The sequence below is a fragment of the Scardinius erythrophthalmus genome, assembly GCF_964197995.2.
Source record: "Scardinius erythrophthalmus genome assembly, chromosome: 4".
Classification (NCBI taxonomy): domain Eukaryota; kingdom Metazoa; phylum Chordata; class Actinopteri; order Cypriniformes; family Leuciscidae; genus Scardinius; species Scardinius erythrophthalmus.
The window spans coordinates 16,530,094-16,547,039 of NC_138224.1; the positions used below are offsets into that span (position 1 = coordinate 16,530,094).

General features: G+C 39.7%; 1 protein-coding gene across 2 annotated transcripts in view; it reads right to left on the reverse strand.

Annotated features, from left to right (window-relative positions):
• Positions 1-16,946, reverse strand: part of lin7a (lin-7 homolog A (C. elegans)) — a 42,407-nt gene that overhangs the window by 4,127 nt on the left and 21,334 nt on the right. The window contains exons 3-5 of one of the 2 annotated variants that reach the window (XM_081363204.1): positions 11,606-11,677; positions 2,664-2,873; positions 743-958 (exon numbers count right to left, since the gene is read on the reverse strand). In XM_081363204.1, coding sequence (XP_081219330.1) covers positions 743-958; positions 2,664-2,873; positions 11,606-11,677 — 498 coding nt within the window. Of the gene's footprint in view, positions 1-613; positions 959-2,663; positions 2,874-11,605; positions 11,678-16,946 lie in introns of those variants that run through there. The other variant, XM_081363205.1, reaches the window with a different exon arrangement.

Below are 16,946 nucleotides of genomic sequence, written 5' to 3' on the forward strand. Positions count from 1 at the left end.
TGGAAAAGCGGCTATTGTTGGCTCAAGAATAGTTCAATGAAAAAATTCTGTCATCATTTACCCCCGTCATGTTGTTCCAAACCTGATTACTTTCTTCTGTGGAACACAAAAGAAGATGTTTTGAGGAATGCTGTGGTCCAAACCACACTGGGCCCCACTCACAGTATAATGTATGGGACTAAAAAAAGTACGACTGAGACTTTTTTATCTTCTTTTGTATTCAACAGAAGAAAGAAAGTAATACACATTTGGAATGATATGAGGGTGAGTAGCCTAAATGATTGTTCATTTTTTGGTGAACTATCCCTTTAATTTAAACCATTACTAAAACAAATGGTTCCATTAGTGAGATTTACAGACTTAAAAGGCCCCTTTAGGTGCAGTATTAAAAACTATTGATTTCTCATCTAAATAGTTCTTAATTTTCCCTTGAAAGTCCCTTAAGTGTGATCCTTCAATGTCTGGACAACTGCCTGATAAGCAAATCCTTTTTACTGAGCTCATTCTGTGATGTCATCAGCACTCCTTGCCAGCTTCTTCAATAGATTCATTATCTCACATTATGACATAATAGCTGAGTTTCAGACACAATAGCTGTCTGTTTTCAGATCAACGTTCCACTGGTGACAGGCAGCATGCAGTACCAGATCTCCCACAGGCCTCAAGGGTTGGTGGGGCAGCTACCTCTCTGTATGCCACCCTGTTGAGGTCCTGTTACCCTTAAAGCAATGAAAAGCCTCACCTACGACATGTGGTTCTGCTGGGCGGCCAGGTTTTGCTGCTGCTGTTGCTGCATGAGAAGCTGCTGCTGCTGGCGTCTGCGGGCGGTACGGAGCTTCTCGAACCTCGCCTCCATCTCCTCCAGGACTTTAGGGGTGTAACGCACCACCAGTTTGACACTGTCCTTGGCTGCTTTCAGTAACTCCACAGCCTTCTCGTGGTGTTCACCCTCGACGCTCTGAAGAAAATAATTCAGTTGTCAGTTTTTCAGAGCAAACTGTTGTTCATTTCATCTAAATCAAAGGAACGAATTACAAACGCTTCGTCTCTCTTTGCACGTCCAATGATTTGTTGATGGCTCCTGGAACTTTATTGTATCCAAACTCATAGTTTTTTGTCAGATCAAAACTGCACTAGAAAATGGTCCACGGTGATGAACATTCAATTACATTTTGGCACAAAAGAGCCATTCATTTCCTATTAGCTCAGGAACCGTAACATGTTTGGTTTAATGAGAAATTTCTGTCCCAAGTGCCTTTCTTTACAGTCTTTGACGCAAATGAAATCAAATGGATCCTCTGTCATCTTCGAGCGAGTAAGCAGTGGACATTAGTTTCTATAAACTCAAATTACTCCTTCATGTAATAAAATTTTAACAATCTGGAATGTCGGCAGAGAAGAGCAAAGAAACTGGCTTCAAAATGGTTCCCTGCAGCAGACAGCTTTTTTACTGAAAGATTCATTCGGATTTATTCAAAGATTCTTTCTCATCTGGCTTCAGTGACAGTCTGACACATCTTAAAATTTACAGTGATTTATGAAAAGATTAAGTCTTTTGAAATCTGTCCTGTCTTGCTGTAAGCTTTCTTATTTGTCCACATTTAGCATTTTAAAATGTCAGGCTTAGCCTTAGTAGAATGAAAGATTACAAAATGTTAGTCTCTAATGGGTCTGAGATAAAAACAGCTGCAAAAATGTGTTTAGCATATTACGCCATGATGGGATCAGCCTTGGAGACTGCTGGAAATTCACTGAGATCAATGTAAAAATCTTTCTGCTGTAATAATCTCACTTCAGCCCAAACTGATCTGTATCAATTAAAAAGCCAGTGGGCCCTACAGCATGATGGCATCTTATTTGACAGCTCTACACAGCTAAAAAAAAGCATCTCATAAGAAAATGTAAATTATTTTTGTTGCACAAACAATTAAGTTTAAAAAAAGAAGAAAAAAAATTACATTTTGTGAAATGCTTCCTTTGTGCATTTAAGAATAATTGATCTAAACGCTGACAGGTCATTCTTACTATGCAGTAACGTTTCATGTCCCCTTCATGCATGTCTAAATACATTGGATAAAATATATAAAACTCACTAAGTAAAGTGAGTTTTTTGTAATTTTCCCATATTCTAACTTGAATTCTTTTTATAGGGTTTCACTTCCATCCTGCATATTGATAATATCAATTCAACTAACAAAGTGATGACATCATCCTCAAAGAAGTGCAATTCTTTTCAATGTGAAAACAGCGCATGCTACAGTAAGTATTAGCAATGCACTGCACTGATAAATTCTGTGATGTTTCATGGTATTAGCTGATTTGTCTTAATTTTCCATCTTATTTTATACAAGAATACAAATGATAATATAGTGATATAGGTATATTAATAAAAAGTGGTTAAAATATCTACCTTTAATGAACTTTGAGTTAATACCCTCATGTCTTTTGCTCTTTATTTAAATTTTGATACTGATAATTTTCTTGCCATTGTAGGAATAACAAAAACATAATTAGTAAAGTTTCTCAGCTTTTAAAGTCTTGTATAGCTTTTATTTATTTATATAGAAATAGGTATGTCCTTAAATTACACACATGCATATTAATTTTATAGAGTTACAGAGTACAAAAGGTTATGTATAACAGGAACATCCCTGGCAACTCACCACTCCATTGACGGACAAGAGTTGGTCTCCTCTCTTAAGACCACCATGTCTCTCAGCCACGCCCCCAGGGATGATGCGTGAGATGTAGATCGGTGAGTTCTGCTCTTTTCCACCCATCACATTGAAGCCAAGCCCCTCGTCCGTCTTGGGCAGCTCCACCACCCTCGGGTGGGAATGACCCTCACTGGCTGCGAATGCCGCCACTGTTGCCTGGTGGGAACCAAAGAGTTCAAAGTGTCAGTGAATGTGAAATGTGACAAGATAAGATACAAGATAACATGGCCATTTTGAGATTGTCAGATTCGTCAAGATATTTATTAGATATTTAAAACTTAACAGTAGCTATGTTTCCATCAACCTATTTCTATGTGCATTTTGGGATATCGCATAAATAAAATGGATGTAAATGCCAACATGCACATACATTCTAAAGATGCACATAAAAAATGTAGTCAGATAAATTACGCGCATAAACTACGATGGAAACACATTTACCGAATAAATTCCTCGATGCGCATCAAAAAAGTCATGTGACTTTGCGTAATGAGACGGCATAACTGGACTAATCAGAGGACCAATTTCGTTGCACAGCTTCTGAAAAGCTGTTTTGGTCATTCTGAAATGCCTGAGCAAAGTCTGTCGTCAAATTGGTTTAGTATAATTCCCTTCCAGAACATGACTGCATTCCCAAACAACAGGTATCCGCCTCAAAAAGCAAAATAACATGACTGTGTTTAATGCGTTTCGTCTGCACGCTCTTAGGCGCAAGTAATTTATTATATACTAAAATTATGCATGTGGCTTCTTCTACTTTTCTTAGTGATATTTAGTGCCAGTTTATCAGGAAGCTAAATTTTGTTCTCTCCGACACATTGGATGGAAATGGTGCTTCATTCGCAAATGTTTTATGCAATATTACAAATGGATGGATAGCTATTGATGCACATTTCAACATGGATTGTTTTGTGATCAGTTGTACATTATACTGTATCGTATGTAGTCTAAACATTATATGGCCAAAATATGCCAACCTGCTCTTCAGAAATGAGCATCAGTATTGTTCCTTTAAAAAAAGTTGATGTTGGTAAGAATAAGGAATCTCCTTTCCATTCAAGACAGCAATTCTAGTGTGTTATAATGGCTCTTATACAAGATCTGTATAGCTGACTATAGCATGAGACCCCTTTTAAAACACTTTAAGGTGGATTGATATTCAAGGACCAGTAACCTCTAAATCCAATATTCTCACCAAGCTTCCGATACTACACTCTTAAAAGCCAAATTAAACATCTCCACACTGGCTTTACAAAGACCTTTAGATTGACTCTCTTAGACTGTGGTCGAGTAGCCTTTGTGGAAGCTGATATATCAGCAAAGGGAAAGTGTTCGGATGTCTACACACTTCTGGTCATGTAGTGCATCTCTGAAAGTTTTTTCACAGCCTGTAAGAGCATCTCAACATGTTCTATTTGTGCTGTGAATTCAGCCTGCATTGTCATCTGAATTCCTGAGAATTCAGAGCTTGTTAGCCAGGCGTAACCACCAGGAGACTGAGAAAGTCAAGGAAGACAAAAGTACTTCCCGCTGAGCCAAACTGTAGCTACAGGTGCAGCACTGTGGGGGCCTTGCTCATTATTAAGGCATTCATATACAGGGAACAGTGAGTAAAAACACCAAGGATTTTCAGAGACTTTTCAAGGCGCCAGATTCCCAAATGGCAAACCAAGCCGTTTTCTGATCTCTGAAACTGACAGCACCTTCCCTGTCTCGTGTGTTTCGTGTCAGGCTAAAGAAAATGCAGTTTGAAAGTGCTCTGCATGCAAGACACCCTTTTCCCAGTTCCTCAACCTTCACAGCTACTTCCTCTCTGAGGGAAAAAGACACAAGTCGATATATAACAAACATCTTTAAAGCCTACACTCTTTCATTTGTTTTGCTGAAATGTAAATCATCAGGTTGCCGTTTTAAAAGAAGATAATTTTTTTCACACTCAAATTTGCCTGGTTTTGAAAAATCTTCATGCAACTCTTATCAATAGTTCATAGTTACAACAGCTGTCAATCCCCAAAAAGGGTAAAAAAAACCAAACAAAAAAAACTATAAGATTAAAATTTAATTTGTTATTCCCTGAAAATCTTTCTCTCAGTTTAAGCTCCAAAATATCTCTTAAAATAAATAGCTCTTAAAAATTAGCATGCTGAGACGTCATCAGGTTTGAAGTCAATAGCCCTATTTAGACGTGACTAGATTTCTAAACGATGTTTGAGGTACAATTCTTATCACCCGACATCTGTGATTTCATGTAATCATGAATTTGGACGGAACTAACATCTCCGTGTTTATTACAGAGCTGGGAGTGTTTGTTTTCTAGATGTGAGCGTTACAGTAAGTCATCTGTGCTTGCGTGCATCGCAGATATGTGTTTTAATGAATTACTTATTGATACAACTTTGATTTATTATTAAAACCCTATTTAAACTTCACATGAGTTTATAGAAGTGACTGTTTATAATAAACCCACATATTGAAATGAAATGAAAGTATGCGAAAGATTGGTGTGCAAATGGTAGGTCAGGTAAGTCAAAAACTCATGAAGAGAAATAATACAGTATGGAGTATAATACAGTATCGGCAGTCACAGAAATTCCCATCCGGACAGGATTAGATTTCTCAGAGGACCGTTGATTTTGCCGAAAAACAGTAGGCAATTTGCCCTGAAATTTTGAGGTTGTGTGAGAAAAACACAGACAAAAGTAGATTCGGATGGGATTAAAATCACAAAGTACACCTATGAAACACAGATTTCTCTTACATCCTCCATGAAACCTAGTCCTGTCCGAATCGGGCTAGTGACATAAAGGCCGCTTTCCTGGGCCAAAACCATTCTCTTTGCTTAACTACTCCATTTTGTGCTGATTTGCCCCAGCTGGTACGTTTATGGTTTCATTTTCCACTGTGGGGCTGATAAAGGAGCTCTTTGGAATATAGAATGCGTCGGTCATTGCCTGGGGAACGCAAGAGTTTACTGACAATATTGTATCTAAAAAGCGACCACGTTATGGAGGGCGATTTATGTCAATTTTATTATGTTTATGTCACTCAAATAATGCGCATAGCCAAATAAATATTATATATATATATATATATATATATATATATATTAGGGCTTGCATAGACTAGTCGAGTAGTCGATAGATCGACTACTTCAACCACTAGTCGACGCTGTCGGAAACAATCGACTACTCGAGCGTCCATTAACCATAAATGAATTAAAAATGGCGAACGTCACCAACAGACACCACACGTCAGATGTGTGGAAGTATTTCATCAAGGATGACAAAAATATTGTAATTGGCCAACTCTGCAAGAGGCCGTTCACATATTGCGTCTAAAAACGTGTGGAAAGCGCGGCCGTGTAGCTGTCTACAAGCGCTTGCTCTCCCGTGGCGTCTTTCGTTGCTATGCAACCATGAACTGCGCTCTCCATGATGACGACGAAGATGTATCAGCAAAGGATTAATTGATTTCTAGCCCTTGCATTATCTTTACTACTAGATATATTTCTGGGGATGAGAAGGAAAAACCCGCCCTGTACAGCTACGATCAGCTGTTTGGCCGAGCTTTCGATGATGTTATGGAAAGGCTGATTGGTTTTTGTCACATGACCTGCGGTGCGCTTGAGGCATTCTGAAAAGTTGAGATGTTTTCATCTTGCCGCGGCATCGGCGCGCCTAGAAAAACTAGCGCACCACGTTGCTTCCATTATGAGCGCGCTCGCCGCGCACCTACATAACGAACTTGAGCGTGAAAAATACGCGATATGTGAACGGCCGCTAGAAGCAGACGTCTGAAATGAAAGGCAAGAACGGCTATTAATTTGGCTTTAGACTGTTACATGAAAATTTAAAAATGAAATGTCATAATTATAATGTTTTGAGAGTTTACTTATGTAATTGTTGCATTAGGCTATGAATTAATAAATGTTTATTGATAAGATCTAGCTATTTCATGTCTTTTCATTTACAGTAGCATGAACCACGAGTAACGTTAGTCGAGTAACTCGAGTATTGTTTTGATAAGAAATCGACTAGCAGAAATCAGTAGTCGTGCAACCCCTAATTTATATATATATACATCCATTTTTTTTGGCATCTTCAGCATTAAAGGAGAACTCCGGTCAATTTTAACATTGAGCTCATTTTTTTGTACATTTGGAGTGCTGTCAATACAGAGAACAACGACAAAAATCGGTGTTGCCTACACCGAGTTATTCTATTTTTAAAATTTGCACCCTGTTGACTTCAATAGGGCAAGTACTAAACCTGCTTTTAGCCTCTTAACATCCTTGATGTGTCATTACAAGTGCACAGAAAATGTGAGTGATTCCTTCTGAGTGAACACGAGTGGATCTGACTGCAGTAGATGTAAAAGATATGTATAAAAATTATGTTATTTAAGCCAGCGCAAATACCTGTTTACATCCTGTTTTTCAGTTGAAGTCCAAAGTAGTCGATTGCCGAGTTCACGCGCATAGGTTTAGTTACCTATGATCACGCGCGCGAACTCGGCAATCGATTACTTTGGACTTCAACCGAAAAACAGGATGTAAACAGGTATTTGCGCTGGCTTAAATAACATCATTTTTATACATATCTTTTACATCTACTGCAGTCAGATCCACTCGTGTTCACTCAGAAGGAATCACTCACATTTTCTGTGCACTTGTAATGACACATCAAGGATGTTAAGAGGCTAAAAGCAGGTTTAGTACTTGCCCTATTGAAGTCAACAGGGTGCAAATTTTAAAAATAGAATAACTCGGTGTAGGCTACACCGATTTTTGTTGTTGTTCTCTGTATTGACAGCACTCCAAATGTACAATAAAATGAGCTCAATGTTAAAATTGACCGGAGTTCTCCTTTAACCTCTATTTATTTTCATTGTATGGAAAAGAGCAGCATGAACATTTTTCAGAATTTCTCTTTTTGTGTTCCACAGAAAAATAACAGCATACAGGTCTGGAATGGGGTCAGTAAAAGTGTAATGGGTGAGATAACCCTTTAATGCCAACTGAAATAATTATAGGACATCAGATAACCCAGTAGTATTCACAAATATTCTGAGCAATGGTCCACTCAAGCCCATTGTAAGCCTTACAAATTAAATCTTAAATAATTACACACACTTGACAAAGAATCTCCATTGGTAATGAATCTTGGCTTTTAACATTTACATCAGCAATGCATTCGGAATGCACTTGGCGTATGGATGAAAAAAAAAAGCATCCCAGAGTAGCCGACTGGAGCTCATTGACAATTGCTGCAGGGGATCCCAAAGGATAACTGGGGCTTTTAGAACTGTTCTTCATCCTATTTATGTGCCATCGATTGAAATCTGCCCCAACGGCATGCAGACGCAAGCTGCTCACACATGCTAATTGCCCTTTTGCTAGTGATTTGAGTCCAATATGCTTTTCGAAACCTGTAGTAACTTTTCAAAGTGACCAAGTGAGGTGCTTTGAGGCACTCTCCAAGACTTTTGTAATTTACATCCTGCATTAGAAATTTAATTGATATGCTAATTCTGCTCATCTTGCGAGACCAGCTCGCTGAGCATACTAATTACAGTAAGTGCTGCTGTTTTCTGTATAAGTGCCATTGCTATAGTATAGCTCCATATTATTACAACACCACTCAAATGAGTCACACTATCGGATAAAGTTATTGCTTTGTTTTCAGTATTTTGAAATCGATAGCCTAAATCTCATTGACAATAAATACAACAGTGTCTAAATGTTTGCAAGTGCCATTAAAAATGTATTATGACTCTAAATCAATGACAAGGACATTAATTCATAAAAATTATGAAAGTGTTTGCTGTGCATGAATTGTCAAACAATCAACAGATTAGGCACAGGAAAGTCATTTTAGATAAAAATATAACTGAAACGTGTCCTTCAGGATATGGACCTAATTAAATATTAAGGTCATAAATTTGTTTTTTATTTTATTTTTCCCCTGAGGCTCACTTATAGTGTTAGTCAAGGTTGTTTTGCATCTTTAGTCACTCACTCACATACAAATGTTATGCAGAGCCTCATGTGCAGCCACACTTGTTGTAGTTGTTTTGTACATCACACCTCTAAAATGACTGAATTACAGCATGTCAAATTAAAATAACTTTCCAAATCTTAATGCACTACAGACCTGCTTTCCACTAATTGATCTCTATACTATAGATAGATTATCTATATTATAGACCAGTATTTCCTCAATGTTTCAAATTGACACACCCCTTCCAACATCACAACTCGGCAACTCATCTAGAATTCCGGCCATTTATGTCCTCGGAACTTGTAATTACGCCACTTGAAGGGCACATTACTCTTAGTTATATACCTGGAATATAACTGGAATAAAAGCGTCTTATCCTGGCATTATGAATAGTATCTATCCTACTTCCTCCTTATTAATTAACCATGACTTGGTGGCATCCTTAAGAAGCACCTATTATGCAAAATTCACTTTTACATGGTGTTTGAACATAAATGTGTGTTGGCAGTGTGTGTACACAACCACCCTAGAATGATAAAAATCCACCTAGTGTTTTTTTTACAATCTCCATAAATCATAAGCACTGTCTCAGAACGAGCTGTTCTCAAATTCGGGGCAATGTGACGTAGAATTGAGCTGGCCCCTCCCACGACGGTTGATTGACACTTCAGTTTGAGCATAGACCCGCCCTGAGTGAGCTGGACACAGAGTCCGCCATTGTTCGACGCTTGAGCATCTGTAGACAAGAATGCCTCCTAAGCGATTGAGGTGTTTTGTTGTTGGATGTAAGAATGAACATATCAGTCTTCATTTACTCTCTTTGTTACTCGAGGATGGATCTGTACTGTTCGTGATCCAGCTTACGGTCTCCGGAGCGACAGGACTAACGTTACTGATCACGGCAAAAATGAAAGTGAGAGCGCGCACTTTATCAGAGCTCATCGAGTCGTTTTACGGATATAAGGTTTACCAGTTTATTTAGCACCCACTGAAAAGGTGTGTATATATTTGTTTACTGTTAGTTGTAACGAGTGTTTTGTGTATTTCGCTGTGTATGTTGATGATAATGAAAGGGAGAGAGAGAGAGAGAGTTTATGGATAAGACTTTAATGCTCACTTGTTATACTATGTTTGTTCAGCTCTTACAGAGATTCTCTGGAGTAATACTAACGCTCATCTTTTGTGTGATGTACAATAAACTTCACTGAACTCGTCAGTATATTTTGGTCATCATTCGGACGGGGTCTGCTACAGCAGGCTTGTATTAATAGTGGATAAAAGCAGATGACAAATAAATTATAACCATAATTAAACTAAACTATACCTGTTCTATCTCTATACAGCATATATTCTCTGGCTCTGTGGGCATTTTTGTACGACTCCGAGACGAAATGAACACCGCAACTGAGAGTTTCTGTTGAGATTGTCCTTCTGGTTCTTTTGAGCGCAAGCTCGTGAGGCTCCGCCCCCTGGGCTGGCAGCAGCAGTTAATTTGCATTTAAAGGGATACACACTAAAACCGCGCGTTTTTCTGAGCCCCAAAAAATGACAATTTAAACATGCTGTAAAAAATGATCTGTTGGGTATTTTGAGCTAAAACTTCACATACATACTCTGGGGACATCAGAGACTTATTTTACATCTAGTGAAAAGGTGCATAATAGGTGCCCTTCAATGAGTAAATGTGGGAGGTCATGTTGGTCTTTTTGGACAAGGGAGGAAGTTTTCATTTCTTCAACTGTCAGTTCCATAGTACATCAAAGTCTTTCATTTGAATCATGTAAAAGTAAAGATCAAGTAAAATTAGATTTATCATAATATGACCCCTTTAGAATGCATTAATTTGTTTGTCTCTGTAGACGTTTTAACATTTCAGATATTGAAATGCAAAGATAACTAAGCCCTCAATAACTAAGTAATCTGTTTTTACTCAGATTTGCATAATTACTAGACTATTACCCTGAACGCAAGCCTAATTGGGATCAAAAAACAATTACAACAACACCCACAAGAGCGGCCTATTGAGCTATTCAAAATAGGTATCGCAGGGTACTGCTCAGCATCCAAGTCTGCTGGTCTGTGTATCCATGCAGAGAGAGATGGTGGGCGGAACTCTCTGGACGGCAGAGTGGCCTTTAACTGGCAGGGCTCTAGCATTTGGCCGATTGTTGTATATCCCTGTATGCGAAGTAGGGATGTGCATAAGTACATATTTTCATAATCATCCAGTTGGTGAGTTGAATGACTGGTGGACTATTCAGTTTTAAAGGGCCCTAATTTGGCTAATTTCAGGTTCAACCAATCAGGGTCAGGATTCTTTCATTCAAACATAGCAGGAATAGAACAGAACAGAAGTCTTAAGACCTATTTAAAGGCAAGTTTCTTGTCAATAGTCAATCTGAGACATCTGGCACTCCGCAGTGACTGAAAGATAGGGAAAAAATACACAGTGCTTAAAAAACTACCAATTGGGATTGTGACCCATCCCTAAAGAAACCCAGTATTGTGGTGTGGCTGAAATTCTCCTACTAAAAATTCAGCAAGGCACTTCTGATCATCCAGTACTCAGCAAATCCCCCCCTCCCTTCTTTTTATGTTTCCTCTCTTTTTCACAAGATTGCACTCTTTACACAGTATGAATTTGAATGAATGCTGTTTCAGTGACAGTGAAGTGCAACTGGCAAGTGTTTGCATGCAGGTCTGGCTAATTGCTGATTGTTTATCAAATCAAGACAGTTTGCGGAGAAACATTTGAAAATGTTCTTAGTTAATGGATTTCTTCTGGATGTCAGAAAAGGGCCGTTATTAGTTTAGCAGATGTAATTATGCTGTATGCGTAATACAGAAACTCAGTGTAGGTGATGTGGAAATAAATAAACTCAGACGTACCTTAGCTGTGGCACGTGCTTGATACTCCGGACATCCATTCACTGTTATCGTTTCATGCATATACTGATAGACCTATTCAAATAAACAGGGAAAAAGAGACTTTTTAGTTTCAGTTCCTCTACAGTTATCAAAATTACATAAAACATGGTTAAATAGCAATAAGGCATTCTGCAACAATACAATGTTAATTCTTATCATATTACTTCTTTGGATGCAGCCTACTGTCACGGTAAAGAAACAGTTTGAAAAGAATCTTGCTTAGCGAGTTAAAGTTAGTTAAACTGTCGATCTGTTTATAGATCTCTACCTGAATGATAACATTGGTCTGTGGTCACATTAGCAAATCTTTTGCGAAATTCTATGGGCAAAGTAGGTCCAATGTCAATAGTATAGTGGTGCATGAAGCAGAGGTAGAGGTAACTTCCAAACCAAGCAGCTTTAATAGGAAAATGTGGCGAATTTAAATCCAATGTGAAATCCGCATGGGTAAATTCTTCAAAGTGTCCTTAAAGCAAAATTCCCAACCGCATGGATTCCTATTGAGATGACTGCATTTCGCTGTATAAAGGGAAACATGACCGCACCGCAAGAGTGTATACATATATGTCTGACAGGACTGCATTCTTGCGATGCACTGGCTAAGCATTTTCTTGTGTTTATGTACTTGCGCTAATTTGTTTCTGAAATGGGAATAAAAAATTCAAGAAGGAGCACCTGTGGCTGCTGTGGTGTTCAAATTCTACGGCAGCAATGAGAACTCAGCCTACATGACCAAAAATAGTTCGTTTGACATTTTGTCATGAATAATTCTTAGATTTATGCTTCTTTCAGTTTCTGCAAACCTTTATAATGCTTTTATAGTTTGGTTTAAAGAGGAAAGAGAGCTTTAATCCTGTTCCATAGACTCTAATGTCTCATTTCTAAAGTGCACACTGCACACATGCAACGGCTTTCATCACCGATTCTATATTTTCACAAACAGGTGCATGTACAGAGCCCTTATCTGCTTTCACACCACTCAGGGATGAGACTATTAGCTTGAGGTCCTTTGAGGATTTGAAGAACCTATGTTTATCTCATTAACCAGCGCTTCTGAAACGCAGCTGGTGCTACAGGAAGCTCTGTCTCCCTCTCTCTGTCTCTCCTAAATAACAAGTTTCTCTTTAATCTGGCCTCCAGCACCTTGGGCAGAATCTTTAGCTGTTTTACTAACCTCCTACTGAGAGATTAGTGTGATAAAATAAAATACATTTACAGTAAAACGTGTCTTTATATGCCTGTTACTCTGTGACTTTGAACCACTCACTCTAAACCTTCTCAACAGGCAGGAACTATCGGATGGCCTTTAGAAACGGCTTGAAACGAAATGAAAGAGGTTGCTAAGTGTCTTCAATTACAAAATAGAGTATGTTACTAAGGAGAGGTGACAGCCTACATGTGAAATATGCTCAGCTATATTTCAGCACAGCATATTCTACAGCATACTGTACACCTTATATATTTGTCGCAGTTATTATTTTATGTCTCACTTGCTGTCTTTTTAAAAATACAGCATGTTTGGGAAGCCTCTTGAGATTCTGCTCCAAGTGCAATAAAGTCTTGCCCTGTTAAAGTAATTGTTACCCGCCCCCCCCACCCCCCAACCAACCAACTGTGGCATATTATTTGATAATCTAATAACATTTTTTATCTTAATCATCTATAGTATATAACTATTAATATATCTATTAATATTTTAGCTGCTTATGTTTAGTTCAATGACAATTAAGTGAAACTTCAATCAATTTACCTTTATTGACTGAACTTCAATAGATCTGTGAGGGATCAATGCAGCCAGATGGAACAAATCAATAGATTAAAGACCTAAGTAAATCTTTCAGGAGCTATACGTGCGTGCATGTGTGTTCCCAGGATTGTCTGTTTTTTAATTGCATCTTGAAAATGCATGAATATATTTAAAGGTCAAACTATTTTAGTGTGCAATTCATATGCTGTATACAAAAACAGATAGTGGTAGATGTGCAAATCAGATTTATTTTGGTTTTGAACTAACTAATAAGCAATTAAATTAAAGCTATAAAAGAAAGCCAACTCTGAAAAAAAATTGTTTTGATGCTGACTTTGATGCTGCAATCTTGCCAATTGTTGCTTGTCAATGTCTATTTGTGATCTGAGACTGCGAAAACACACCTTGGGAACTATTTTATGTCATACTTTATTGGAAGACAATTTATTTGTGTTTGGTAATGTGATTTATAAGGCAGTCAGCAAGGGTAATAGGGCTCTATTTAACCACTGTTCTCAAATTCCACTCTGATTATAATGCCCTGCTTTCATTAATATCAATAAAATAATATAATTTTGATGATTTTCATTACCACATTATGGTAATGAGGATTTGTCTGAAAATTTACTTAATTGTCAATAAAATAATAATACAGTGAAAGAAATGTGATGGTCCTAAAAACAGGTGTAAATTTCTTTACACAAAATATAATTTCTTATTTATTTATTTTGGTTTTGAGGTGAAATATGAGCTGCACATTCTTGTAAGATTTAGTGTCATTCTTCCAGTTTTCCTATGCCTACCTAGAATCATGTCCTTGCTTCTCTGTCTTCCTGTCTCCCATGTCTCAAGGGATCACTCTGTTTCCTCTCAGCTCACTCTGTGTTTGGTTGGCTTTTATCAGTTTTACCTCCAGTGAGATCGACACACACAGAGGTGTATCACTCTGCTTTTTCACTACTCTGCCCGATGGAAAAACCCACCCACAGGCCGCAGTGAGATACTTTGTGTAACCATGGTGCCCTGTCTATAAAGAGAAATATGATTTCAGTTGTTCTCATTTGAAACCTTGTTCTCCCTCCTCTCCCTTAAATCATCTCACATTGCTCAGAGTCAGTCAGGCAATTCAGTGAAGCCCAATTCACAGCAATGCTTCTCATTTGCAAACCATTCCACTAAGCGCAAAGAGGCTATTCCACATAAACACACACAATTAATAAAGAGAGAGACTGACATCTCTGACCCTGTAGCAGCGGCGTAGGCATTGATGGACTAAGCTCTCAGTTAATAATGGCCCTGTTGTCATATTCCTCTGAGAGTTGCATTTGAAATCATCCACGTTTGCTGTGGTGATGCTCTGACAGACTGGATTGTGGGAAATGATTTTCACAACATAAAAGCATTCCATCATTTCTTAAAGAGATCATTGTAGGCATTGTAATCTGACATTCAAAAAGAATGCAGTAGATCAGATACCACTAGAAATCTAAAATTAGACTTCTTTTGTTAATGCTTTACTGTAAATACATTTTTTTGAGTGGAAAATATTTGACCAACAATCAACAGCATACTGTAGATCCTGTCTGTGTAAAGCTAAACTTGTACTCAATATGCTAAATTTCTTCTTCTTTTTTTGAGAAGACATGAGAGATGAAGAATAAGTGATTTTGAGTGGGTATGTTCTGGCCACTGTTGTCCTCGTTTTGGCAATCATTTCACATGGCTAAGTGAGCTTGATGACTCATCTGAATAGGCCAGAGTGAGACCTCTTGTCTTGAAGCACCATCGTTTCTGATAGTCTTGATCTTGGAGTTCTCTCATTTTTTCATTCTTTAGATGTTATTGGTTGAGGACATTCTCACGGCACATTTTGTCATATTGACATTGTCCCTGCATTGCTGAGCTTTGCGGTTGGCACTGTAAATTGAGTCGACGCTGTGTCCTTTCACACTCTCGTTATGGGAATGTAAGAGACAGATTGCACCATATGATACCTTGCACAATTGCCGGGCCATGAAATGAGCTCATAGGGCATCCATGCACAGCTCGATAAAACTTGGCCTGATGGATCCTGGGAGTGTGAATTGATGTCCAACCAAAAGTATTATTATATTAATGAACCGTTATTTTTGATTGATGAGAAACTTTGCTACAAAATTATACTGTACTTAACAATTCATCTGTTGTGTCATCTGGTATGTAGCAACCTATAAACTGAATCTCATATCCAATCTGAAGCATGTCTCTACAGATGTTCCAAGCCCGGTTTTGGCACATTTCCTCATGCATAGTTATAGCCATATTAATCTCAGCCACAGACTGTATACCAGCAAACTGTTTATGGACCATCTGATCCATATTACCCACAAAAATGGCAAGAGCTTTCTCAAAATCACAAGCTACAATCTGGTTTCACACAGTTTTTTCTTCTTCACGATCCACTGTTTTTCATAAGGTATCAGACTTCGCACTTCTGAGGCAGAAAAGAGAACACCAACGTGGAGACAATAGTGGGTAGAGCCAGGGCGGAGATGGGAATAATCAGAAGCCCAACTGAGTGAGGTGGATACGTGCAAAGTGGAGACCCAGGAGGAGCAGAGACGGAGACCCACGGTGACAGTGAAGGCCTGGAGGACCAAGTTAGACCGGGGCGGAGTCGGTGCAACTGAGGACAATGGTGGAACCAGAGGGAAGGAGGAGCCCAGCGGGATGAAGGGGTGGAGAGTCGAGGCACAGCTGGAGACTCTGTAGTCCGAGGCACAGCCAGAGCGACGATTGACCAAGGTGGAGCCAGAGGGATGAGGGAGCCCGAAAGGTGGAGCCAGAGGGATGAGGGAGCCCGAGAGGTGGAGCCAGAGGGATGAGGGAGCCCGAGAGGTGGAGCCAGAGGGATGAGTGAGCCCTAGAGGTGGAGCCAGGGGGATGAGGGAGCCCGAGAGGTGGAGCCAGAGGGATGAGTGAGCCCGAGAGGTGGAGCCAGAGGGATGAGGGAGCCCGAGAGGTGGAGCCAGAGGGATGAGGGAGCCCGAGAGGTGGAGCCAGAGGGATGAGGGAGCCCGAGAGGTGAAGCCAGAGGGATGAGTGAGCCCGAGAGGTGGAGCCAGGGGGATGAGGGAGCCCGAGAGGTGGAGCCAGAGGGATGAGTGAGCCCGAGAGGTGGAGCCAGAGGGATGAGGGAGCCCGAGAGGTGGAGCCAGAGGGATGAGGGAGCCCGAGAGGTGGAGCCAGAGGGATGAGGGAGCCCGAGAGGTGAAGCCAGAGGGATGAGTGAGCCCGAGAGGTGGAGCCAGGGGGATGAGGGAGCCCGAGAGGTGGAGCCAGAGGGATGAGTGAGCCCGAGAGGTGGAGCCAGAGGGATGAGTGAGCCCGAGAGGTGGAGCCAGAGGGATGAGGGAGCCCGAGAGGTGGAGCCAGAGGGATGAGGGAGCCCGAGAGGTGGAGCCAGAGGGATGAGGGAGCCCGAGAGGTGGAGCCAGGGGGATGAGGGAGCCCGAGAGGTGGAGCCAGAGGGATGAGGGAGCCCGAGAGGTGGAGCCAGAGGGATGGGAGTCCAAG